This window comes from Centroberyx affinis, unplaced genomic scaffold, assembly GCF_046629955.1.
Source record: "Centroberyx affinis isolate AG114_WGS23_722 - 3 ecotype Tasmania unplaced genomic scaffold, CSIRO-AGI_Caff_v1 ptg004334l_1, whole genome shotgun sequence".
NCBI lineage: Eukaryota > Metazoa > Chordata > Actinopteri > Beryciformes > Berycidae > Centroberyx > Centroberyx affinis.
In genome coordinates this window covers 44735-71389 of record NW_027282040.1, presented here as the reverse complement: position 1 = coordinate 71389, position 26655 = coordinate 44735, and the positions used below count along the sequence as shown (strand labels likewise).

The window sequence follows — 26655 nt, the reverse complement described above, 5'->3', positions numbered from 1 at the left end:
CTCTCCTCCCGTTGTGTCTGTTTGATTCATACGCTCTCCTCCATTTCCTTCACCAACTAAGATGCAGAAGGGCAAATGGAGCGAGAGAATGTGAAAATAGAGAGACAGATAACGCTTCAGAACTTGAGGATGCGATTGTTTCCGAAGTCAACGACCACAATGACTCCGTCAGGCGTCACAGCCACACCAGAGGGGCGATCCATCTGTCCAAAGCCACTCCCCTGCGTGCCAAATTTGCATAAGAAGTTTCCATTGGGCTCGAACACTTGGACTCGGTGGTTGCGGGAGTCGGCCACAATGATGCGGTTCTCCTGGTCCACGGCGACGCCCTGGGGCCGCAGGAACTGCCCGTTCCCGGTGCCCTCGGAGCCCAGGAAGCGGGCCGACTGGCAGTCCGGCCGGATGACCAGGAGCCGGTGGTTGTTGAAGTCGGTCACCACCAGGTGGTCTTCGTGGTTGAAGGCCACTCCCCTGGGAGAGTCAAAGTGTTTCCACAGAGCCCCTTCGAAGCCGTACTTGTTGAGGAAGGAGCCGTCGGGGGCAAAGAGCTGCACGCGGTGGTTCCGGGTATCTGAAACCAGGATCTTACCCTCAGAGTTGACGGCCACATCCCAGGGATAGTTGAACTGCCCATTCCTGGTACCCTTCTCCCCAAACTTCAGCAGGAACTGGCCCTCAAAAGTAAACACCTGTCAGACAAAACAAATTGAGGGATTTTTGATGCATGTATCAATGCATTGAAATTCCAACAATTATTTAAATCAATAGAATATAGTGGCTGCAATGCATTGGAGCATTTTTTTTGTATCCATTGTGCTCAAATGGATTTTCATACCTGCACACGGTGATTGTCCTTATCAGCCACAATGATTCGTCTCTGACTGTCACATGCGACCCCGGCTGGACGATCGAACTGACCGGGCCGAGAACCCAGAGAGCCAAACTTATGGTGGAAGGCACCGCAGGGCTTGAAGATCTGAAGGACGGTCGAACAAAATGAGGATTAAAAACCTGAGAGATTGCCCACCTGTGATTCATGTTAATAGCCGTCAGCCTGAGAAACAAGAATGTGGCAAGAACAGAGAGAGATTGACCTGACTTTGTCTCTTGATAACCACAGCACTGTGTTAATAGAGCAGTAAGCTAGCACTCTACCTGTATGCGGTTGTTGCTGCGATCAGCCACCACCACGTATCCCTCCTTGTCCACACTGATGCCCCAAGGACGACACAGCTGACCGTCTCCCTCCCCCTCGCACCCGAAGGCTGACACTTGGGAGCCCAGGGCCCCGTAGCTCCGCCCTGATTTCACCATCACCTTGAAGGGGCTGCCCTGGATGTGCTGGTTACACACCAGCACCGACACAAGGTGCTCCCCCTCGCACTTCGGCAGGTAGCTGATGGTGTACGAGCCGTTCTGATGGTCCGTTACCTCCGCCGCAGACAGGTTACCGTCAGCACCCGACATGACTATGGCAGCCACTGTGTCCCCGCCGGAAAGCCGCGGCTCTCCGTCGTGGTCATATCCAATCACAGTGAAGGAGGCGGGCTTGCCACGAAGCGCACTTTTTAGACCTTCGCCGTGGGCTTTGGTGACAGGGGCGAAGGCTCCGCTGCTGATCAGGCCCATGGACTGGATGGCTATGTACAGAGCCTGTGGGAACCATGATGGAATTAGTCATGATATTATTACAATAACATTACTAAGCATAACAGTCCTAACATCAACGTAACAGCTATCTTAACAGGTCAACTCGGAATCTAGATTAGATGAAACTTCAGTGATCCCCATGGGGAAACTGGCCTACTACCGCTCCTACTACTACTGCTACTGCTGATACTATTACTACTACTTTACTACCACTACTATGTCTCACCCAGGGCCCCAGGCTCACTAAACACATCAGTACTTCCATGTGGAGACGATCCATATAGAGGTCCAAGTTTTAGGTCCTGACCGGTCATTTAAGAACCTTGGTTCCAGTGCCTACCTGGTCTGGAGGGGTGAACATGAAGCGGTCATCCTCCTGTGGCTGCAGCAGGCCCCTGAGGGTCTTGAGTTCGTGGATCTGGGTGAGCATTCGCTCCCGGGCCAGCAGCACGTCTAGGTGGCGGCCCTCGTCCAGCACCTGGCTGACGGCGGCAATGGTGCTGTCCAGCTTGGTCAGACTCTGGTGCAGCTTCTCCACCTGCAGGTACAGAGACTTGGCCTTCACCTGACGGATCTTCTCCACCTGAGAGGGAGGGGAGGGTGGGAGGATTTGAGGGAGGGAACAACAGGAGTAGATGTTTAATATCCCCGATGTGGAATTTGTCATACAAACAGCAGATAAAACACTTGATAAAAGATAAGATGAAACTTTATCAATCCACACAGGGAAATAAGGTTGTTGCAGCAGCAAAAGTAAAGGCGTCGGTGTGCTTAAGATGAAGTCAAACTAGCCTGAAATAGAAAAAGTCAAACATGTCGCCACATACAAATTATACATATACATATAAATCAAAGTATACATATAAATTACTGTATACTTTACACTGCTGCTTCATATTGTTTGGGGATTATTTGCGATGCATGTATGTATGTATCATGTGCTATGTATTAATATGCTGTTATGCAGTCGCTACTTACAGCCTTTACTTGTTACAGATGTTACAGCAGTTTTGATTACTTAGTTAAATATGGATTGATAAATAAGTATATGTATACATTATAAAACTATATATGCATGTCTTTGAGCAAAACAGGTGATTTAAATGTTAATGAGCTAACCAAAAATCACTGCTCATACCACTACTTATATGTTTCTTACAAACTACTTTGTTTAGCTATTGTTGAAGAACTGCAGTATATTACTAGGTGGAAAACGTTTACTCAAATATTGAATTATTAAAACATTTGAGGGTCTTTTCTATTATTGTGGTGTGTTACAGTTTTAAAAAATCAGTAAGCCATGGGAGGGCTAAATTTATGCTGAGTTTAGAACATTTTGCATCGTGCCCAACAACACCTCTTCGCTGTTGTAAAATCACTGTAAGCCACATCCTCTCTTGGCTCATTGCTTACATAAAGCGATAACAGACAATAAGGCAACAATGTGCAACAGGCTAGAATACATTACATCATCAATAATAACCCTCCTACAAATCATCTCCACATCATCTGACCAACAAAATACACTACACAATGAGACGTCAGGGTGGGGGACTGACGAGAGAAGAGAGAAGAGAGAAAGAGGGGGACAAAGAAATAAAAAGGGTAGTAAAGTGAGCGCCACTGGGACAACTGAATCAACTCCAATCACAAAAAAACCAAGACCTTCACTTAACCATTATACATTTCAGTTAGAGTGAAAAGACAGATACAATTACGGCACAGGCAGAGAGAATAAAGCATTACACCGGGTGGTAGGACCTGAGAAGCAGGGGTTGGGCCTTTACTTGCCGTCACCTAACAAAAAGAATAGAACACAATAGCTCAACTGCGTCTTTGGTTAGAAGGACTTTTGATGGTAGGGAGGAGTCCTGAATGAAACAAAGGGGTGTCCAAAAGAGAGAGGTCCTTTGTTAATCCTTGGTGTAAGTAGAACTGTAATTTGCATCTGTGGGACTAGAGTTACACTTTATGGTCACTGAGGACAAAGACCCAAGTTAGGCTCATTTGAAATACACGCACACACACACACACACACACACACACACACACACAGAACAGGCACAAACCTAAGAAAGAAAGAAAGAAAGAAAGAAAAAGGCTCAGTGTGTGTACAGGGTTAGGTTTGCCTGTGATGACTCTATCAGAGAGCCAAGTCAGGTTGGGGATAAAGTGTGTGTTCTGTAAGTCTTGTATGGGGGCATTAAAGTGGGAACATGGGTAAGTGAAAACCTCCAGTGTGACACTTTGACCTCAGTTCTTACAATGCGCAGGCGTGCACGCGCACGCGCACACACACACACACACACACACACACATAGAAGCTGTCAGATCTGAGGGAGTAAAACGTAGGGCAGTTTTTACGATGTCACTGAGCCTGCTGCAAGCGGAAGGGTAGAAATAAGGGTTTTCTTTAATGGTAGACTGGCAAGTATTAGGTTAAATTAATGGTTCTGCCCCCCTTGACGTATTAGCCCAAAGCAACACACAGGCACACACACACACTCTAAATCCACATCATATCTAGTATGACTAAAACCACATAATAAAGTGTGTGTGTGTGTGTTCTCAGGCGTTCTCAACTTGTGGTATATTTCTACCAGTAGTATTTTGTATGGTATTGTGACAATTTATGAGACCCAAACTTTTGACGCATGGTTTAGCCAGGGGCTAGTGGCCTCAGGGTTGTGGGCCTTTCTCTCCCCCCAAAAACCCTCTTTCTCTCTGGGTAACCTTAAACCTGGGAGGCCCTAGGTGTCTCATTCATAATATACACACCACCCCATTATATCTCGACTGCATTGTGTGGCTTTCCAGTTACCGCAGTGTCTACATGTGGTCTAAACCTTGTTCAGCTCAGCCATTTACATTTTTTTTTAAACTTATGTTCAAATCTCCACTTAAATTCCTCCTGTGCATTTTGCTAGGGTTGGACCGATATGGGCTTTCGAAGGCTGACAGTTATTTTTGGATTGAAGATGATATTTTGTGCCACCATCTTAGACCATTTTCAGGCTAAAAAATTCAATTCAGACCACAGGACACTCCATTAAAACCCAGGATACTACTACTACTACTACTACTATTCATGCATACGTTTGTGGAATCCGATCAAAATGTGGGCTTAGAATCAATTCAGGTTAAGGGCTTCCCATAGACAACCAGTGTTGCATTGATCAGTTACACAATAAATATGACCTGCATCATCACTGTATCCATAATTTCGGAACAGATTCAGGTCATGCATCCTGCTGCTATGGCCTCGGGGCCGGCTGGTCATGCGATCACATGCATGTCACACACACACACACAAACAACACCGCCACGCCTCATAGCCACCATACCTCCGTAACACACATGAATTTGTCTCAAGTTACATTCGCGAGTGTTGCATGTGAAAATATGACCACAGCCACTCTTTCATGGCACATTTACCATAAAACACCTTCAATGGACAAAATGTGTCGGGGGAACCAGTTGTTACGTTACATCCCTTGTGAAAAATAATAGCACACATAGGGGAGGGGCTACCAAACTGGTGTGTGGAGAGTGTTAAACACAGAAATACTGCTCTTCTGAACAATAGGTGTTCAGAAATGTGTATAAACTTCACAAATGTCATCATTTTCACATATCAGGAGACATTTTTATATTGGTTTTATATTGCGCCAAAGTGCCTGTCATTACAGTATCGATATCAGGACAGCTTCATTTGCCGATCACAATACTTGGGAGCTGGATCGAAGCTGATGCCGATACTACAGACACGGTGCACTAACCATAAAACAAGATAAGAAAAGAAGCTGCTTTCTGGGCCGCCAATCTACGCTCTATCCTACATTGGCAGAATATTGATTCTATTGATCCTGTTCCTGCGTGGCTCTGTACTGAATCTGCTCTCTTTTGCTCACCCTCATTGTCCCCACTACCCAAATTTACTAAGAACATAATTGTAAAGAATAGTCTCAAAATCTGGCACCAATTTGCACGGCATTACGGGCTTAATTCACCTCCCCTATCATCCCCTCTCCATGCCAACCCACTTTTCCCCCCCTCTGTACTGGATAATGCCTATAATCTGTGGCACAGTCAGGGCATTTCCACCATCAGTAACCTGTATGTGGATGGCATATTTGCTTCTTTTAATGATCTGGTAAATATATATGATCTTCAAAGAGGCCATTTCTTCAGATACCTGCACGTCTGTAATTTTGTCTGCAAACATTTTTCAGGCTTTCCTGCAATTCCCCCAATTTCTCCCATTGATTCGCTTCTGAAACAAGATCCAATTATAAAAGGTGCCATTACATGTTTATGTACACTCTGTCCAAAGTCACCTCTGTCCCCATTGAACCCTCCCCAATTGTTGCTATGTTTGGAGTCTTGCCAGCTGAGTCACCTCTGCCCAAATATTTTTGGGATTTTGTGGCATTTTTAACTCTACCGGCAAGGTGGTTAATTCTTATGAATTGGAAGGGTCCCTACGTTCCCACTCATTCTCGTTGGGTTGGGAATGTGCTGCATTTTATGCAGCTGGAGAAAATCCAAGCATACCCTACGAGGCTCCCTACCCAAGTTCGATAAAATTTGGCAGCCCTTTTCAGAATATATAGATAGCATTCCAATTATCCTGCCACCTCCCGACTGAAAAACCTCTATTTCTCCCCTCTTTAGTATTGACCTTGACCTACCTACCTACCTATCTGACCTTTGTATATTTACACCACGACCTCTCTTTAACCATAACTTACTCAATACCCCCTTTTTTTATTTTCCTCGCCTTTTATGCATTTACTTTTTTTAGTTTGTTCGTCGATATGTTGTTGCTTCTTAATCTCTTGTAACTGTGAACTGTGTTGTATTGAGATGTACCTGTGTTTTGTTTGTGATATGCTGTTTGATTTGTAAAAGTGAAAAAAACCCATAAATAAATCATAAAAAAAAAAAAAGAAGAAAAGAAGCTGGAAGAAAACACTGATGAGAGTGTAAAACCAGTGTAGTGTGGAAATGGACCGCAAGCTGGAGAAAGCTTCAGGGGAGTAGCTCACCTTCCATAGTAGTTCACACTCCCTCTCCTCCAGCGCTTTCTTGTGTCTGAGGACAATGGCCTTCACCTCGGTCTGTACCACCTTGGCCTTGATCTCCACCTGCTCCGCCATGGCCTGGGCCTTCTCCATGCTCAGCTGGGGAAACAAGAAAAAAACGATGATTTGGGCTTACAAATGTGGCAACAGCTGGAAACAACCTGGGAAGTCCACTGCAGTACTTAAGGGCCAATTACAGCTAGAAAGAGATGTATACATATAGATGTAGATTGATAAAGATACATGAATAGCTCTCACTCTACAGTCCAACACAGAGGGAGGGCGGACAGAGAAACACTGGGATTTCTGAATGTACTAATGCACCATTGCCTGGCCTGTTTCATTACTCAGCTGGCATATAGATGAGGACAGGAAACAGGATGCAGGAGAGCAGGAAACATTAAAACGCAAGGACTCTATATGTCACATCTTCCTGGTAAGTGAACGCACAGGCACCTGCTCGGTTATTGTGGCCTATTCCTTTCTCACGTTTGGCCGCTCCTTCAGAGGGGAAATAGGAAACACGGGGGTCAGGAATAGCAAGTTCACTTCACGCCACACAATGCGCTGCGAATTCCTACTGGGGCTGGATCCCAAAACTACTCATTCTGTGTCCAAATTGTGTATCGGAAGTATTATAAGCATGTCAGAGTGCTAAATTTGAAAAAAAAGTTTAGGAGACTCTTTTCCCCTCCTAGTGCAGTGACTACTGAAATTGCTGTGTGACATAAGTGATGGGAAAATTATTAAATGATGAAAACCGTTGCTTGAAAAAAAGTGTGCGAGTTACTTCAGTACCTTACTAAAGTACCGTACTAAAAGCAACTGTTTCATATAAACCTGAAAAACCTTATAGTAATAGATTTTAGCTTTTACTGCCCATGTTTTTCCTCTTTGTATCTTTCGCTTACCCCATCTGTTTTATCTAGCTTTTCCTCTGGCGTTTTTTGGGAGGTCACGGGGTGAGCCGGACCTCACAGGGACGAAGGGGAGGTGGGATAAGGCTGCCTTTGTGATGTCAGCCGCAGGGATCAAAGGTCACCTAAACCCCTACAGGTCATGATCTGCGACCCCTGTCTTAAGACACATACCGCCCGCCCCCACCCCCACCCCACCCTTAGGAGGACAAAGCCTGGCAGCAGGGCCCTTTTCTCTTTCACCTGGCCATTTGAGGCAGGCAGCTAAAGGGTCAGCTAAATCAGGCCCCCAGAAAGGGAACAGCGGGGAGGGAATCCTGGAGGAGCAGGGGGAGGACTGTTATCAATACACAGTGAGTGAGGAGGCGGGGTGAAATTTCATAGCCAACACCTTTCCCCAGTCCTTCCTCAGTGTTTTCGTTTTTTTCTGGGATAGGTTCCTCATCTTCCATCTCTAATATTCAATCTCTTAATGTCTTGTTCTCTATCATTCGTTAATTCTCTTTCTCCTCTGATTATCTCCCTTTCTCTCACTCTAGCTCATTCTGTCTCTCTCTCTCATTATGTGTTCTCTGTCTCTTGTTCATTCAGTCTCATGATCTCTCTCTCTCTCTCTCTCTCTCTCAACATTCTCATGAGAGTGGCAGCTTGGAACACAAAGAAGGTCAAACTGACCAATCAAACCGCAGAGAGAGGGAGCTCTGGCCAACCAGCAGGTCACAAGTTCAGGGTCAGAGGTCAGGGAAGATAATGGGTGTGGAGTGGGCGGAAATTTCCTACCCCAGGGGATAGGTGTGTGTGTGTGTGTCTTTACATATTCTCTGGCGTCAGCATTTACTCCCGAGGTGACCTGGACAAAATGGACAAACACACACCAAGTGCCAGCACAACAGCACCGTAACACATTGCCAGATGGTAGGTGGTGTTTCCTACTGCGTGGACCTTGGTGCTTTTAGTTAGATAAAATGGAGATTCCCAATGGTTGAGAGCAAATATATGTTATGGAACCAGGTTGTGAGTTTCAACTTTGTTAAGAGTCCAGCATATAACCAACCAGATCTGTGTTGTTACTGTTAGTTATTCAAGATACAGCCTAAGACAGTTCTAGGAAGTTCTTTGGTTGAGTCAGGTGTGCTAGTGGGGCCGAAGTGAAATGTGGTATTGGAATTTCAAGAACTCTGGGTGACACATGCACCCACCCACTCAGATACAGAGTGTGACCCAATCACACAAAGGCCATGCAAGAGAGGGATTGGCGAGGCTCAAACCCTGCAGAGGAGAAAGACGGAGCGCATGCTAGCGTGTCATGTGACCATAGTGGAGCGGCTAGTGTTTCAGGTTTCGGGTGAGTCTTCCCCAAGGTCACAACATCGCTCCACCTTCCAGGCAAGTTATACAACACTGCTGTGTTACCTACCCCAGTTAGCTGTGGTTTCTACGTTAACCTCGAACAGACAATTCAATTAAGACATTTGTCTGTTTAAGCATTCCCTGGGAATCCCCACAGTTCAGTGACAGCTAATGCAACTCATCTGGCTCTACTGAACGAGGGCAAAATAAGACCTTATAGGCAGAGATCTGGTGGTAAACAACTATGACCTCCATTATGGTCATAACAAGGCAAATATCCACTACTACAAACACAAATCAATTACATGCTAAAATATGCAACCATAGTGCTAAATTATTTCTATCCTCAAAACTTACATTAGTTTGATGCTAATACTATGAAGTTTCGTATGAATTTAGGTCATAAAGATTCATGTTAGCCTAAAAAGGTGGGTAACCCATCCCCTACATCCCCGGGCTCGGGCAATGCTTCGGTTGCTTTGTTGGAGTTTATGAGTAGTTGCAGTCGCAGGGTACAAGTAGCGTTCAATGAAATACTGAAAAAAAAAAAAAAACCCATTGTGGGTCCTATTTCCGCTGCAGCACATTCTGCACCATGATCACAGCAATACAGATTTATATATAGCATCTTTGCTTGCTCCTGTCAACATTAAAAAGAGAAACACAGCTAACCAGCAAGATGTATAGATATACAGCTATAAGCACGTGTGCCACGCAGGATGGCGTAGATTAACACCATGCTATAATAGATTAGATTGTATGCTGTTGTCAGTGAGACCGTCCTCTTTCCCCTCTCATCCTTTCTTCTCTCTCCTCCTCTTTCTTCACATGCGTACATTCTACTATACAACACAGCTGGAGCCGGGGGGGGGGCGGGGGTCTAGGAAACTGCCACACAATCTACAATTATGTAAATGAGGGTGTGTGAGAGAGAGAGAGTGAGTGAGTCAGTAGGGGGAGGGCCAAGTGTTCTACTCCTTTAAAAGAGGAGGGGACCTTTTCCTTTCTCTGAAATCCTTTAAATACCTCATCTACCCTGCCCCCCCCCGTCCTCCTCCTCCCCTTTGACCTTCAGCCCTGCCCCCTCCAGACCTCACCCCATGCGACCCACCCCCTTCTCGGGCCAGCTGGCCACCTCTAACCCCAGGCTTCTCAGCGGCCTAGGCCTGGTCACTCTCAAACACATCCAAGTTGATCATCTCTAATAGCCGCATGCACTGTGCTGATGGAAGATGGATGACACAGCTGCTAGCTTCACCCTCTGGCTGAGTCTTGCTAAGAGATGGAGGAGTTTGGATTTGGTTTGATGTTTGTAGGGAATGCTGTTTTGTTCAGACGTATAATCTGAACGGATAATCAAGGATCTTGTGGCAGATTCAGTGAGAAGCTGTCTCTGCTTTGTTAAATCAGTATGATGCATTTTGATCTTACACAGTTTTACCTTGCTCTTTCTTTTATCTGACTTTGACTATTGTATTTTGACTTTGTATGTTGTATTATTTTGTTTGTCTTTCTTGGCCAGGTCTCCCTTGAAAAAGAGATTCTTAAGAGATTCAATGAGACTAACCTTGTTAAATAAAGGTTAAATAACTAAATAAATAATGTAGATCTATGTTTTTTTTCCTGTGTGTGTGTGTCCATCCCAGTGCCTGTCTCACCTGCACGGCCTGCCGTCCCTGCTGTGCATCAGCCAGCAGCTGGATGGTGATGGCTCTGGAGTCCTGGACGGCGTCTTGCAGGTAGACAAAGCTGTGGCCCATATGACGGCCCACGCTGCACTCCCTGCAGATAGGCACCGAGCATGTTTCACAGAAGAACAGGAACACCTGGGAAAGCGGGGAGATAGAGGGAGACATTACTTTTGTGCTCACAATAGCACAAACTGATTCAACACCTATTGCCCTGGCTGGACGTGTAAAAACAGGGGTGCGGAGGCCCAAAAATTGCACACTCACAAATGGATGAAACGCTAATAGACCACACAGCATCACAGCTGATGTCGGCATCCACAGCAACCAAATAACCTAATATACAAAGGAAATGAAATGTCATGCTGTAGGCTAAAACTTTATCTTTGGAATAGAAACACACAACCATATCAGTACTTGATTATGTAACATTACAGGTACAATGCCAAAAGCTCTTGAGTAAGCAAAACACGAAAAAGAACTGAGCAATTGAATGATAAACAGCAGCGAAGTCTAAGGTATTTAAAAAACGTGACACTCTTCCTTTTCAATCATCGTGAATTTACTGCATGGAATTCTTGGAATGCGCTTTTACGATCTCCTCACATTTCCTCTGATACCTTGCAGTATTATATTGTATAAAACAATAGGAAATAAGATGGAAATAGCTGACATTTGCTTAAATATGGATTCATATATAATGAGCTCAGTCCATTTAATCCTTCTTGGAAGTAGTTATACTCGGGCCTGACGGTTGGTCAGATTATCCTTTAGTGTGAAGAGCTGAAGACTGACAACTCTGGCCATTTGGTCCGATGCAATTTTTTCAAACATGTTTGATTTTGTCATGCTGAGTCTGGCTGGGCTCATTTAGTCTGAAGCACTCAAAGACTCACCAAGACAATGGGAGTTTAGATACAGGGGGAAGAAAAGGAGAATGGACCAGAAAAGAAGGCACCTTTAACAACTCACGTAGATAGCTTATATCAGCAAGACTCCCAACTCCATTTGCTCCACTCTTGATAAATTGCTATACAATTTCATTTTGAGAAATATATCTCATATAAAATAGTAGAAAATGGCAGCGTGCCTAGATCAGCCCAAATAAGTAAGCAATGTTTCTTCTGTAATTTTATGCTATTGTGCTTGGGGGGCTAATTCTAGTTTTATCCCATATCTACTGCTGCAGTTATGTTTCATGTTGAAGTTGCAGTGCTAAAAATGTTTAATCATAATAATATTTTATATTACTATTACTAATAGATTACTTCTAAAACACTCACACTACACTGTTTTAGACGATAGACCAAAGACCAAATTACAATGCAAATTTTAATTTCACATTTTCTCTAGCAGGTTATTTCCTTGCTGTGGTGGCACACCACTGCTAAATGCGAGTATGCAATTACAAATTAAGCAATGTAAGTCTCATACAAAATCTCCCATCAACATTATTCTTATAATGATGTCATTTCAAAATACATCTGTAATGTAAATGTAAATGTAGCTCCTGAACCATGGAGCAAGAAACACCCATTACGTATATTTACAGTAAACTACAGTAAAATGGATAAACATTTTTGAATGACATTTTTTATTATGCGTGATCCCTCGTCTTCATCCATGATGCCCATCTTTGTCCCATCGCCTAGCATGAACAGCTTTCTGACCGGAGGGCAAGCATGTAGTCTGAACTGCCCTAGTCGGGCAAGAATTTAACATTCTTGTAGTCTGACCCAGGCTTTACGCCATTTAACAGGCAGCGTGATCTAAATCCAAGTAATGACCTACTGGGCAGGCAGCATATAAACTTTGACTTATTTGCAAACATATTTGCCTTGATTTGAATGTTAATATGGAAGAGGAAAATTCTTAAAGTGAAAACAAAACAGTGATCGCGTTGTACAAAATAATTGCAGTTGGCTCCTATAATTGCGGCAGCCCTATTTCTAGGTAAATGGATGCATGTTGGCCCATCTTATGTATGAAAGGATGCCCAACCTACGATTTCACTAGGTCAACCCAGCTGCATGAAAGCTAATGTGTTTGACTGTATTGAGTCCCCATCATCAACAATGAAATGAGACTGGCCAGATCAATACATGCATCACAAAGTTTAGTGTCTCTCACTCACTCACTCACACACACTCACACGCACACGCACATACACACACACACACAGCTAATGAATGAGAAAGACCATGAATGACAAACAGGCCATCCATATGCATGCACAGCCAGGGAGGGACACATAAGCCTCAACACCCCAGAGAGCTTCTCTCCCAACCATAATGCCTGAGGAAGCACAGAGGGATTAAAAGCCACCTAACACAGATCAATACTGATTTTGGACTATCTTTTCACATCTGGAGAGTAGGGTCGTAAAGGGATTTCATATTCCCATTACACATTTTTGAAACCATCATAGTATCATGCTTGTTGAGAATTCCCCTTTCAAGTTTTCCTTTATCTGAAATGCCCATTTATTGCCACGTTTTTCATATGAACATTTAACATTTTTCATTTTAATAGATATTTTTGGTATTTCCATGGCTGAAAAAAGAAGCACTGATCACGGTTGAGCAAAAACGTCCCTCTGTCCCTTGAGGAAAGAAGGGGGAAATGTCACCGTTAACCTTTTTGCTCAAACCGAAGCCTTGCTTTAAACCCCATGTCTGAATGCTGATTGGTTGTAATGGGAGGCTAATTAAATATGCGCTGACCATCATATCCCAGAGAGACACCAGATCAATGGCCTCCAATAGCAGGAGACCTGAGCGGAGGGGGAGGGGCCTGCAATCAATCCATCAATAATGGCTGTTCCCCAGGGGAGTACAATAATCTAATGAGACACACGCACACACACACACACACACACCCCTCTATCTTCCTCCTCTTTTCTCCCCTCTCCTCCTTAAGCTCCTCTTGGATCTCTTTCTTCTCATCCTTTCTTGCCGCCTCTCCTTCTATTGAACCCTGTCTTCCACTTCTGTCTCTGCACCACTCTGTCACTCAATGCCCTCCTCTTCCCTGCCCTCTGGTCCCATCCCCCCCTTCGACATCTCCCAAATTCCAAGGGGAAGGGACACACAAAAGGAAGGAATGCAGCTGGGCTGGACTGGAGGAGGAGGTGGAGGGAGGTGGAGATAGACAGATGATGGACAGAGGGCTGAAGCAAGGGGAGGTGAAGGAGGGGGAGTGAAGGATTGATGGTGCAAAGATGGGATGGATTCTGGTTGGAGGTCTAACAACAGCATCTGTAGCAGGAGGATCACCACCAATCCAGCTCCCAAATACTACCTTCGATACCTTAATGACATGCACTTTGGTGAAATATAAAACTTTTATAGCGGGAGAAAAAATGTCTCCCGATGTGTGAAAATGCCAAAGTGCTGCTATTTGTGAAGTTCATAGGCACAGCGCCTATTGTTTAGAAGTAAAGCCTTTGTTGACTATTCAGGCTAAATGCCGATCTGTTTTATTAGGCCTAACCCACCGCACTGTTCTGTTAAACCATTCTGAATGAGCTGTGTCTGAGAGTCCGTCAATAAGCCAGTGTAAACAAAAAAAGGGGAGCTACAGTATATGTTCTAGCCTATTTTACTCAGGTTATGGTCTTTATTATCATTTCTTTTTACTGAAGACTGTTACACAATGTGCACTGCATAATTTGATCAAATGAATAAACGCAATCGCTGCACTTGTGTTTGTGTTATTGTTTTTATAATTCAATACTAGGCTTAATAACTCTGGTACACCTCTAATTCTGGTGACAAACCATAAAATACAGCAAAAAAAGATAATGAGCACAAGCAGCTACCCATCTCGACCACGTCTGTCCAATTTCATCATCTGGCTGTGCAGGGATCGATAAAGTATCATTACTGTTCTTATTATCTCTTATGTTTTCAGTCACTGTGGGTGAATGTGAAGTGGAGATGACACGGTGAGATGAAAAACAACAGATGACCTGAGGCCTTGTTTTTGAAAACACTGGAGTAGCATTTCACTGACACTAGATCCTATGACGGATACCAGCAATGGGCTTACGATAGACTTACTACTATGTGCTGCTTATGTGTCATCAACAGCTCCAGAGTCCTTGGGGTGTCACACACATATATACGGTTGTGGATTACATAACGCACTGGCCTCTTGGAACGCTGGTCAATATTATTGACTCACACAGGATACTGGTTCTTCCCAGAGGTCTTCAAGGAAGAATCTCTCTCTCTCTCTTTGCCTCTCTCTTTCTGTCAAACCCATCATTTAGGAGCCTCCGATAACATGCCACAAATTTTAATTCAACTTCCTAGAAGCAACAACAACACATCGCACGCACACAGGGCAAATTCTTCTCAATCCAAGAATACAGCTGATCCATTGCACACACACTCACACACGCCCTCCTAAAATAGACCGGGCATTTCATGAGCATGCCATACGTTGAGCACGCTAGATACACACACACACACACACACACACACACACAAAAGACCTCCAGTAAGCACATAACACAGAATTGTGAAAAACAACTTAAACAGACATGAAATAGGTGTGGTGTCACGCTAACAGGCGTTGTAAATTCCACAAAAGACATGCTGGAGGGGAAGCCTTCAGGGTGAGGTGATTCACCTACTGTACATAATTCATTTACACTACACACACACACACACACACACACACACACACACACACACACACATGCAAAACATACATTCAAGACACTGAAGCAAAACACACAACATGCACGCACACACTCACATGCATGCAAAACATACAAGACATTGAAACAAGATACACACACACACAGGAAACCTGATTAGCATGTGTGCTGGGTTTTCTAGCTGTTGGGGAGGGGGCTGGATCCAACATGTCACCAACAGCCATAAAGCCCTGCGCAGCAGTGCTGGGCTACGCTGGGGGAAGTGAGTTATTGTATTTCATTAGTGCACCGGATGTTACTCGTCCTCACCCCCTCCCCATTACGCTCTGCCCCCACTACTTTACAATTAGACACACACACACACACACACACACAAACACACACACTCCTATGTTGGCTACTGGTTTAATGTCAGACAAACACACAAAGGGATTCTGCTGGAGGACTCGAGGAACAATACGGGCATGAGTATTTGAGTACCATCTCATTTCCATTAGTTCCCATTCAATTTTGGGCCAGGGCTGATTTTGCAGTAATTTATCTTTGTTTAATATAGTCTCTTACAAAAAAAACCTATGGTAACCCTATAATAAATTGTAGATGGATATTATACAAATCACAACAAAACTATAGGTCCCTAAAGTACTATTATAGTGATGCCATAGGAGATAAAAAGTACCATAAAGCACAATAAGGTGATGGGTCATCATAAACTCATTACTGAGTACCACAGATACACAATAAGTCCCTATAGGAATATTGCAGGAACATTACAGTGACACCATAGGAGATAAAAAAAATTACAACAAAGTACAACAATGTCACTATAGACTCACTATTTAAGTAACATAAGTCCCGGAATATTATAGTGATTTTCCGATAGTGTCAAACATAATAAACCCATATTACAATACTAATCTCCTTGCTGTGTCTAAAAGGACTATAGAGGCCAAACCCCCATTTCAGCTTTACATTTTCAAAGACCAAGGCTATGGGCTGACTGGCCTTGTGCTTGCGCAGCTTAGCCGGTAGGCACAGCTAGCAGGCTGCAGTGGGATCAGCACCCCCTCCCTCCCTCGCTCCATAGGTACTGGGAACTGGGGGAGAGGGCACGAGCCTGACTAGCCAGTAATATCACTCGCTGTAGCACTCGCTGCCTGCATGCACACCGAGTGGGGGGAAGGGACAAGGGCCAAGTAACATCACACTGTGGTGCTAGAAAAACCCAGGCTGCCCTGGGAACTGTGAAAGCACGTTCTCTGAAAGAACTACACCCCTCTGCACCGACAGTGTTTCTGTGAAAAGGAAAAGTTCTGAGATCAGCAGTGGCTCTGTCCAAATGCCACTTTCCAGCAGTTTCCTTGTTAAGCTGCATAGCGAGTTGGACACCATTTTCTCAGAAGGGTAACATACCCATCAAACATTGCCTACTTGTCCCGGATTGTGAACACACTGAGCTACGCTACCGCTTGTGAATTCTACACATTCTTCAATCAAGGCTGCTTTTCACTTCAAGCTAGAGAATACCTTGAATAAATTTGCAGTGACATATTGGAGAAAAAAATTATTTCATATTTACTTCAGAATTGCGACATGTTTGAAAATATACAAAACTGGCCAAAAAAATTATTTGTGCTTGTAGATGAATTCAAAATATATTTTGAGCATCTTAAACATATATGGGATTCATCTGCATAATCCATTTGTTAATGAGGGAAATGTGTTCATCTACATCTACAGGACATCATCTACATGTACAAATGCGTTTTGCAGCCAAAATTTTCATCATTTTAAAAACATAGCCTATGTATTATTGGCAGTATGGGGATTAATGTGTGGGAGACTATTTTTCATAACCCATTCTAGAGCATGTCAGTGCCTCAGGTACAAATGTGTGCGCTCTTTCTTTTTCTGCCTGTCAACACACAGAAACAAGAAAGGTCAGAAATGTATACACAGACAAACACACACTATAGGGCCATTCTTGGAGGCTATCAGTGCGCTCGGCGCCTGAGCCAAACACGGTGAAGAATGGTAGTTCCTGTTTTAGCATTAGAGACTTCCTGCTTAACAGAATGAAGTAACACTGAACTGACAATACTTTTATACAGTGTGTTATTATAATATAACTGGATAAAAGGACAAGATAATATGAAGTATAAAATAGTATAAAATCTATAGTGTTTTAAGCAGAGTTACTGCAACGGAAAATGTTTAAACGCATACTGACGCTGACAGGGAAATTTCAACAATAAAGTAAAGTTGTGAGTGTAAAAAAAATCCAACATTTTTGAACTTCTTCTGAATACCTGTTATCTCAGCACCTGACAGAGAACAAAGAGGTGTGTAATTATCTGCTTCACTATGACAATTGTACAGTTTTCAGTAAGAAATATCTTTTCCACTGTGTCATAATAAATCAAAATTGTGAGCTGATTTTTAGTTTTCACTGGGGCTGTACAATTAATTTAAAAAAAATATTGAAAAGACAATAATGACTAGAACAATTTACGATGCTGCATTTTTTCTTAGAGGGAAAAATGTTTCAGATAGCTTCCTGGAAAAAGGCACAAACACTTGTCCTTTTATCCAAATAAGCTATTCCTAATAATTACAGTCATTAGCACAAATTTTAAAACATAATTTAAGCTCTGAACGGTGAAATTAGGTCAAAGAAGCTACATGTATCACAATTCACATTGCAATTGCAGTTTTCAGGATCATTTCTGGTCAATATCATGATGCTCCAGGCCTCACATCACACTTTAAAAATGGATTAATGGATTAGTCTTGTCAGACAAGACTGCCAGGCATTTTGTTAGTCTCTGCTGTGAGAGAAAGGGCCGTGTCATAGCATGGGCGCTGGACTGACAGCCACACACCCACACACCCCATTCCAACAAATCAGGCAGAAGCAGGTGTCACGAGAGTTAGGTATCAACAGTCACACACACAAACATGCCTTCTTCACGTCTATGAGGATAATGCCTGCAATCTACTGGAAATAATCCTAACAGTAACCTACAGCCTTGCACCATGGTGACCATATTGTAGACTTGATAGAAAAGGCTACACCAACTGCAGGGGGGTCTTGCCCCCCTCAGGCAGCAGGGGTCCAGCACTGATGGGGCAGATCGAACCAACAAACTTCCCTCTCTGCTTTATCTGCCTGCCAGTAAACACACTTCAGCTCTGCACATGTATGGTAGTTGGGGCAGGGGATATGGAGCGAAGGAAAGAGAGCAAGACTGGGGGGAGGGGGGCGACTGGGTGTTATTGCAGCTATAAAAGGCCAAAGAGACAGCACCGGGCTAAAGCCAGTCTGGAATGTCCAGGGTGGATAATCTGCACTATACCCAATCCCAACATTCCTACCAATCTCAGCAATACCATCTGCCAGACAAAGCTCCTTTCATGGATGTCACAAGCACCTACTCTCCTCTTTTTCAAACTCCCTCCATGTCCTGTTTCACTTCTCGTCTGGCCCTTGCGCATATTTTTTTCTCTTCCAGAAAGTCCTTCTCTGTTCCCTCTATCGCTCTCTTTCTACTCTCCCATCCCTCTTTTCCTTCCTCCTCCGCCGCCCTGCCCCTCTCCCATGGCAACCCCTGTTGGCTAGTTGCCACGGATGTACACACACACACGGACACGCCTGCCGATGTTTTGAAACTCTGCCAGATACTACATGGAGGGGGGGCGGTGGCCGAAAGCCAGCAATCTGATTGGATGACCCCGCAGCGGAGAAGGAAAACAAACCACAGTCAGCTGGCCTCCTTACCCAGCGAGCATGTGACGGAGTGTCGTGTGCTCAAATGCTTGGGCTGAGAAAAAAAGGGAAAAAAGAAGTGAAAGGGAGGGAGAAATCGGAGCAAAGCGATGTGCGGGGAGAAAAGGGGGAGGGAATAAAAAGTCAAGGAAAAGAGAAAAAGGGAGTTTGAGCAACAGTGAGAGGGTGAAGAGCAAAAAGAGAGGGAGAAACACGAGAGGGAGAGAAGGAGTAAGAGCTTTAGAAGGGAAATGACAGACGAAACAGAGAAGGCGTGTGAACGAAATGTGAGGCAGCTGAGACGTATTCTGTTTTGCACATATGACAAATGTGTGTACCTGTGTACGGTCACGGACCAGCTATCCTTAGTCACTGTGACACCAGGAAGGCTGATAAACAACCCACATGCTTAGTGACCCTCATTCCATAACCACACCGAGCACAGGTAACACACATTGCTCTTTTCACCCTCCACCACAGTGTATTCTCACATAGAGCTCTCCGTGTTCTCTTGAATGGTCATGTATCCCGTTTTTTTTTGTTTTTGTTTTTTTAAACACAAGTTTTAAAAGCCTTATGTTTTCAGTTCAATAGTGCATTAAAAGGACATATTTAAAAAAAAACAACCAATCTACACTGCTCCCTCCAGAAGCCTTCACATATTCATGGATCGTTTGCTACACACATACACACACAAATGGCTGGCATACCAGTGTGGCAGCCTAAAGAGCATGACCTCTGTGAGGAAATGGCCTGCTTACACAAGCAAGCCGAGACTTCCACATGAGCAAATGCCTCAGACATGTAGTATCGTCCAAGATGCAAAGACGCTTGAGTTACCTGGAGGCCCACAAGTCCTCGATGAAGCTGAACACTGAACAGACCAAAAACATTGGACATCACACACTTGCACATACTGGACAACAACTTGCAAATGCAGATTTTTTGTCTTGCCATTGTGGAGCCGCATACACCGGGTTGGATTTCGGGATGGACCACTTTTTTTTTCCATTTTTGTTTCTAGACTTCCTCACACTCCTTTCTCACGTTTCTCACCCCTTTCTGACGTTCTACTTTCAGATTTGAAGTCTTTGGCCAGCTCACACTTCAGGAGTAAAAAAAATAATAATTATGACTGTAGCAACTGGTCTGAAGCTCGAGTCCACAACCCTCACACACTACAAGATCATCTGTGCCGAACATCCATTGCGACTAGTACTGACTCGTTTTAATCCTGCAAAAACAATCATGATGGTCAAATCGTGGCTGCTAGTCTCGTAGTGTGTCCCCCGCGTAACGTTGAGGGCGGAAATGTCAAACGTCTCAACAGCACTATGCAGCTGAATGCGGTCAAATAATGGGCAATTAAAAACCCATCCTTGCCCAACAGCTTCTAGGTAGGAAGTGGTGGATTACAGTTTTTGAATGGGCGATAAGTCCTGTTGTCGAACAAAATGTGACGAGTGCCTTCCTCTCTATCCATTAAACTTATACAGGCCAAAGTCCTCAGATGGACATCAAAGCTGGGACACACACACACACACTTCCCCTTCCTCTACATGAGACACATTCACAACACACAGGAAACATAGGGACTGCTCTCTAATTACTGGGCACATGTTGCGCATTAAATCCCTGGAAGTCCAACTTCACATAATCTAACTCTGCTGGCTGCTTGGAAACACACATGCATACAGACACACACACACACCCCTCTTCAGAGGATAACTACCCACAGATGGGAGATGCTCTCGGAAAGGAAAATGCTGCCGCCACACACTCGCGCAGATACTTCCACGAGTGATGAAATGTAATCGCTCGGCCCTCAACGGCAACAGCTGCTAAATCACGTTGAGAAGACTTTCTCCATCCATAATGTCCATTGTCTCTGACACAGAGCAGACAGAGAGCACTGATGAGAAAGGCAGGAGCCAGCAGAGGAAATACCCAGTCTGTGTGTGTATGTGCGTGCGCGCGTGTGTGTGAGAGAGAGCAAGAGGGGGAAACAGAGAACCCAGGAGGTATAAACTCAAGTTACAGGAATTCCTCTGGCCTTGTATGAGCTGCAGCTTTGGGTTAGGTTTCCTTACAAACATTCTGTGCTTGCGAGCTCCAGAGAGGGAGAAAATTGGTAATCACAAACCCAAGCACATGTATGTGTGAGAGTGTACCTCTACAAATTTTGAATCCCGTTATGAGCGTCAGAGGAGAATCAGTGCAGGCTAAAAGTGGAACTTAGATGCACTTGTTTCCCGTGGAGTGATAGATAACGGAGTGGTAAAATAAAAAAGTTGAAATTGTGGAAATACGTGACAAACTGGGCTAAAATACCTAGACCCCATGGCAGTTGAACACCTTATTCTCTTCCTTCCTCTTCCCTGTAGGGATAGAAGAGCAAGGCAGGCTGTCAAACTGATTAGTTCAACTGTGCCCATCAACTCATCCTCATAGTGTGCCGTGCTTTAGGGCTTTTAGGCGCGCGATGCCCAGCAACCACTGTCTGTCCCCTCTAAGCCTGCTCCAGTAACCCCCCTACTCCTACTAGCCTATATAAAGACGGTCGTGTGTGTGTGCCTGAGCAGCCAGCCATGCACGTGCACAGCCAGGCGCGTTGTCATGGTGAAAACAGTTTAATCTGAGGCGCCGAGTCACATTTTGCAGGATTATCATATCATTAGAGAGACCCTTGTCTCTTAGATGGAGCTGTGTATTCATTTGTTTGTAGGAGGGGTGACATCACAGTGAGTGGAGGGCACTCCTTTGATGTAATCCAATTTTCCATTTCCACTTCACACACAGCATGAGACCCGCTGTGACTGCCAGAGACAACTGACATTTACGCTGTGCACATAGGCCCGATATATTCACTCATGTGTGCACACACATACCCTTATCAGTACGTAGCCTACTCCCTTTTCAGCCCACAAAGCCTTATCTTCCAACTGAAACCCTTAGTTTCACCAGCAATCTGGCCACAGTGGACAAAAAAATTCTAAAAATTTTATGTTTCTGGTTCCATCATTTGCAAATCAATCTGAGAGTTACGCAAGAATATGAATTCTTACCTTCTATTCCCAAATGGACCTCAACTGGAATGTGCACCTTAATGGTAAATTAGCTGCGAATTATTGGATTATGCACACAGATTTTGGAGAAAACTCCAGCCAAGGCAAATAAGTGCGATATTCATTCCAGCTGCCTCCATAAAGGAAAAACATAACCTCCTTCTCTGTTACAGTTGATGAAACTGAACCCGGAGCAGGGGATTTTACATGTCCCCCTGTGCAAAAGTATCACTAGCCCTCTTCTTCCAATATCTATGTGCCTCTCTTCACATGCATCTCTAGGTTCAAGGGAGGGTTAACACTCTCTAACAGAGAGATATACATGTATGAATGTATGTATGTATATATATGTACTGTGAGTTTGCATGCATGTATGCATATGTGTATGTGTGTTCACTCCCTCCAGTAGGAATGCTTGTGAGAGGAAAGGGATCCAGCAGCCAGGGTAGCTTTCCCCTGTGACCTCCACACCGTCTACATTTCTCCTTGCAGCACCCCTTCCCCCATCATGACCATCACCGCACACCCACCCACCCACCCACATTTATGGGAGACTATGTGTTTGCGGTCCAACCAGAGCCTCACTACAGGAGGAGGAACTGAATAGCCTTTTAATTAGAAAACTGTTGACTAAATATCTTTTGTTTCGCGCATGTGCGTGTGTCCCTTTTACACTCAACAGACAGAACCGTCCATTTCCACAAGACACACAAACGTCTTTCTGGTGCGTACCTACTACATAGATGTTTGAGTGTTAGCCATCATCACCACCAGTCTCCTGTCCTGACCCAATGCAGCGGCAGCGAGGAGGAATTCCTCGCAAGAGTTACGTAACAGTACGGAGGGGAGAGACCCCAGCTCCTGGAAAATTCAGCTCTTTAACTCGCACAATGCAGTCCCCAGTATTGGGAGGGAGCGCGGGTGGGGGCACATCATTTTTTACAACTGTGGTAGTTGACGTTGTCTTTCTTTAGCATCCAAGAACATCTGTTTAGTCTGTCACAGCCTACCATCTGGTACATGTCACCAAGTTATAGAGGGAAAACTCAGTAGCTGTGTTTCCATCCAGGTATTTTTATGTACACTATCATGTATCAAATTAGAAATGATGAATGAAATGGCAAATATCTAGCCTATAAAATGTCCATACTTTTGCAAAAATGTTTCTCCCCCCTAGCCTAGTTGGGGCATTGGAATATTGCCATGTAGATTTCTTTATTTTCGTCTTCAGATAACGTGAAATATGACCAACATTAGCTGACACCAAAGGACAATAACAACTTGTCCAAAACTAATCAATTCTTGAAAGACTCTTTCCATTTTGTCATGGATGTGTTTTTTCTGAAGCAGCTCTATTCTACACTCGGTAAGCCTATTGATTTGCTTCAAACCAGCTGATGGATATTTTACTCTTTGAGACATTTCACACAAAATTTGTTTGATGGTGGGATGGAAACTCAGCTAGTGATGCCAGAGTCAGCAACAGGCCTGAAACCAGACGCAGACAAAATGTCACGTTGTTACAGAAGAAAAGAAAACCTGCATTATTCTACGCTTAAGTCACACTGCAGCACTGAAAAAGAAACACCGCTTTGATGATATCCCTTACTGTGTGCGATAAACTACTTCTCACAGAAAAAACCTCTGTTGTCCTCTGCAGTAACCAGTTCCCACAACTCGCAAAACCTGATGACAAGAATATCTGGCAGGGGCTTTGCAGGCAACAGCCTTTGTTAGTTACAAGGTCTTTTTTTACCCCTCACGCAATTGTATAAGACAATGTGGACTTTTGTGGCTAAAACAAAAACACCATCAACACCCAGGGTGCGCACAAACTTGAGGAAATGCCAAGTTGCCGTCTAAGCCATCAGGTCCTGGGAAAGCCTCCAAGAAAAACTAAGATGTGGGATTTTGTGTATCTAGTAAATTAGAGTGGGATGGCCTAATTGGGGCTAAATACGACCACAGTCTTTCAGTGTGTGTCAACTCTCAACAGACTTCAGAGAGTGGAGGATGAAAAGCACTGCAGTGAATGCTCTGACCTCCAGAGTGTCAACAGGAGGCGACAGACAGATGTAGTCGTAAATAAAAATACAAAGGTGGATAAATTATGAATTAAAAAAAAAAAAAAACCTATTGTACATTCTAGAAAACTTGTTTTCATTTTCATAATTTCCTCGAAACTGTCCCCAGGAAATTAAACATATTATAATGAATTCTTTGCATTCATGTAAGATTCACATGGCTTGAAAAAGTGTGTGAATGCTTTCCACAAACAAAAACGTGGGTAAACTGAGTTGGAGTGGGTTTTCCCTCGACGGCATCCTTGGACACGCCATTACTAAACATGAAACGCCTAGATAGGAGCAGACAGGCCAAAACTGGTCTATCCATCAGAGTGACCGGGTATAGCCTATAAGGAACCACAGACCAGTTTAACCATGCATACGACTGGCTGGTGGACGGACAATGACTCAGTGCTCACAGGTAGAGAAAGCCTAGCCTTCTCCTGTGTCATTCCCTCCCCCAGGGCAGGAGTGAGGCATTACTGGGAAATGGAGCCCTTACTGGAAAAGCGAACCCACCTATTTACTGGCAATGGGCAGGGGGAGGAGGGGAGGAGGGCCCACCCCCCACAAAAAAACTGAAATTGAAATCTTTTGCGAGCGAGGGTTAAATGAATGTTTTGAAGACCGCAGACAGAATTACTCATTTACTGACCCGGCTGAATTTCTGTTTACGATGATATTGGCATTTACTGACATGAGTTGGCATAGCTGTAGGACTGAGCCACGCCTACAGACGCCGGCCATTTCCCAGGCCCTTTTGATGGACTACTTTGACTAAATTATTATTTTCTCATTTCAGTTTTAACAGTGGAGTGCTGTATTCTCAAGCGGCACAGGGAACTTCCTGGAGTTTCTGAATAGAAACCAGGAGTGGTACAAAAACGACATTCCAAGACCCCCTACTAATGCCATTTGTTATTTTTCCTGACCATATGACTAAACCAAGAAAAAAAACCCTTGGTTTCCTGTTTTAAAGGCCTTTGTAGTTACCCTGCCCAGATCACATGGATGAAAAAAAAAGAACTTTGGGCCCGAGCTCCAACTTGTCTCTCCCATTATCAGAGAAATACTAGACCTCCATAATATCTCCATGGATAGGACTTCTAACAGTCATAGAAACATGTGTGCAGTTACTAGAGGGGCCTCTCTCTGCCCTGGATGGATGGTGTGGTACAGATTAACCAGACTCTGCGTGTGTCTATGCATATGTGTGTGTGTGTGTGTGTGCGTGCATGTGGGAGTGTGTGTAAATCCAGCTCAGCACACGTGCCTGGTCGTCTCCAGGGAACTAGGTGAAGAGCCACTCAGCTCCCTTTGAACTTAAGGCCATATGGCCCCCAGTATGGTTCTATACTACACACATAATGCTATTACACTATAGGACTGTGTGTGTATGTCTGTGTGCGCGCGCTTTGCACAACACACATAATGCTATTACACTACCAACGCCACAGGAAGTTTAGATGCCACCGCTAAATGAGTTGGCACAATGGGAAAGACTGCAACCTACAGACCAGTTAAAGTGTTTGTTTGTGGCATGCCAACAATGGACATTTCCCATTCATTTCCACAATTTGTTCATCATACTACTACACTTCTGCAGCCCTTCTGTGTTCATACGCATATGCTTTTTTCTGCTTTCCTTTACGCCAAACTCACCTCACTGTCGTGGTGCTGGCAGAAGCTCATGCGATCCTGGAAGAGGGAGAGCAGGGCGAAGTTGTTCTGCAGGGACTGGGCCAGGGACACCGACACCCCTGGCTGGCCCGGGTTGCTGTTGGCGTTGGCCCGTCCGCCCAGGTGGAGGCTCTCCCCCAGGCGCTCGATGAAGTGGTCTTTGGTCAGCCGCACCCTCTGGTGGGCCCGCACGCAGTTGTCACACAGGTACTCCTGGCAGTCAAGGCAGTGGGAGCTGGCCGGGTTCTCCTCGTCACAGGAGCTGCACTGGGGCTCTCCCAGGTGGTGCGGGCGCAGCAGGCCTCCGTGGGGGTGGTGGAAGCCGGAGGAGCCCCCGCCACCCACGCCTCCCCGGTGGTGGTGGCCGTTCTTGTTCTGGATCTGTTCCTCGGAGCTCACCACCACGTCCAGTAGATTGCTGAAGAGGAAGTTGGAGGAGGGCAGGGAGTCCACCCCGGCCTCAGTGATGGACACCTTCTGGTCACAGGTGGGGCACCGCAGCTTCAGCGGGTCCCCGGGGCTGCGCTGGCCCTCTAGGCACTGCCTGCAGAAGGCATGGAGGCAGGGGAGGACGTGGAGCCTCCTGGAGGTCTGGCTGGAGGAGGATGAGGTATGGGAGGAAGAGGAGGAGGTAGAAGAGTTGGAGGAAATGGGAGCGGAGGAGCCGCACAGCTCTTTGCAGAGCGGGCACGTCTGCAGGTCCGAGTCTGGAAACGAAGCCAT

The 26655-nt window shown here is 44.7% G+C and overlaps 1 protein-coding gene across 1 annotated transcript; it reads right to left on the bottom strand.

The window, feature by feature from the left end:
• Nucleotides 1-116: 116 nt before the first annotated feature.
• On the bottom strand, nt 117-26655 carry trim71 (tripartite motif containing 71, E3 ubiquitin protein ligase). The gene is made up of 7 exons (XM_071543525.1): nt 25915-26655; nt 10660-10827; nt 6699-6833; nt 1991-2233; nt 1156-1653; nt 836-976; nt 117-689 (listed from the first exon to the last, which is right to left on the bottom strand). Exons 1-7 carry the CDS (start codon nt 26653-26655, stop codon nt 117-119), a joined length of 2499 nt encoding a protein of 832 aa, XP_071399626.1.

Excerpts from the sequence above, each read along its gene's own strand:
- trim71 (XM_071543525.1), bottom strand. The coding sequence starts at position 26,655 with ATGGCTTCGTTTCCAGACTCGGACCTGCAGACGTGCCCGCTCTGCAAA. Across the intron at positions 6,834-10,659 it reads AGGGACGGCAGGCCGTGCAG|CTGAGCATGGAGAAGGCCCA; the intron begins GTGAGACAGGCA and ends TTGTTTCCCCAG. Across the intron at positions 977-1,155 it reads GCAGCAACAACCGCATACAG|ATCTTCAAGCCCTGCGGTGC; the intron begins GTAGAGTGCTAG and ends ACCGTCCTTCAG.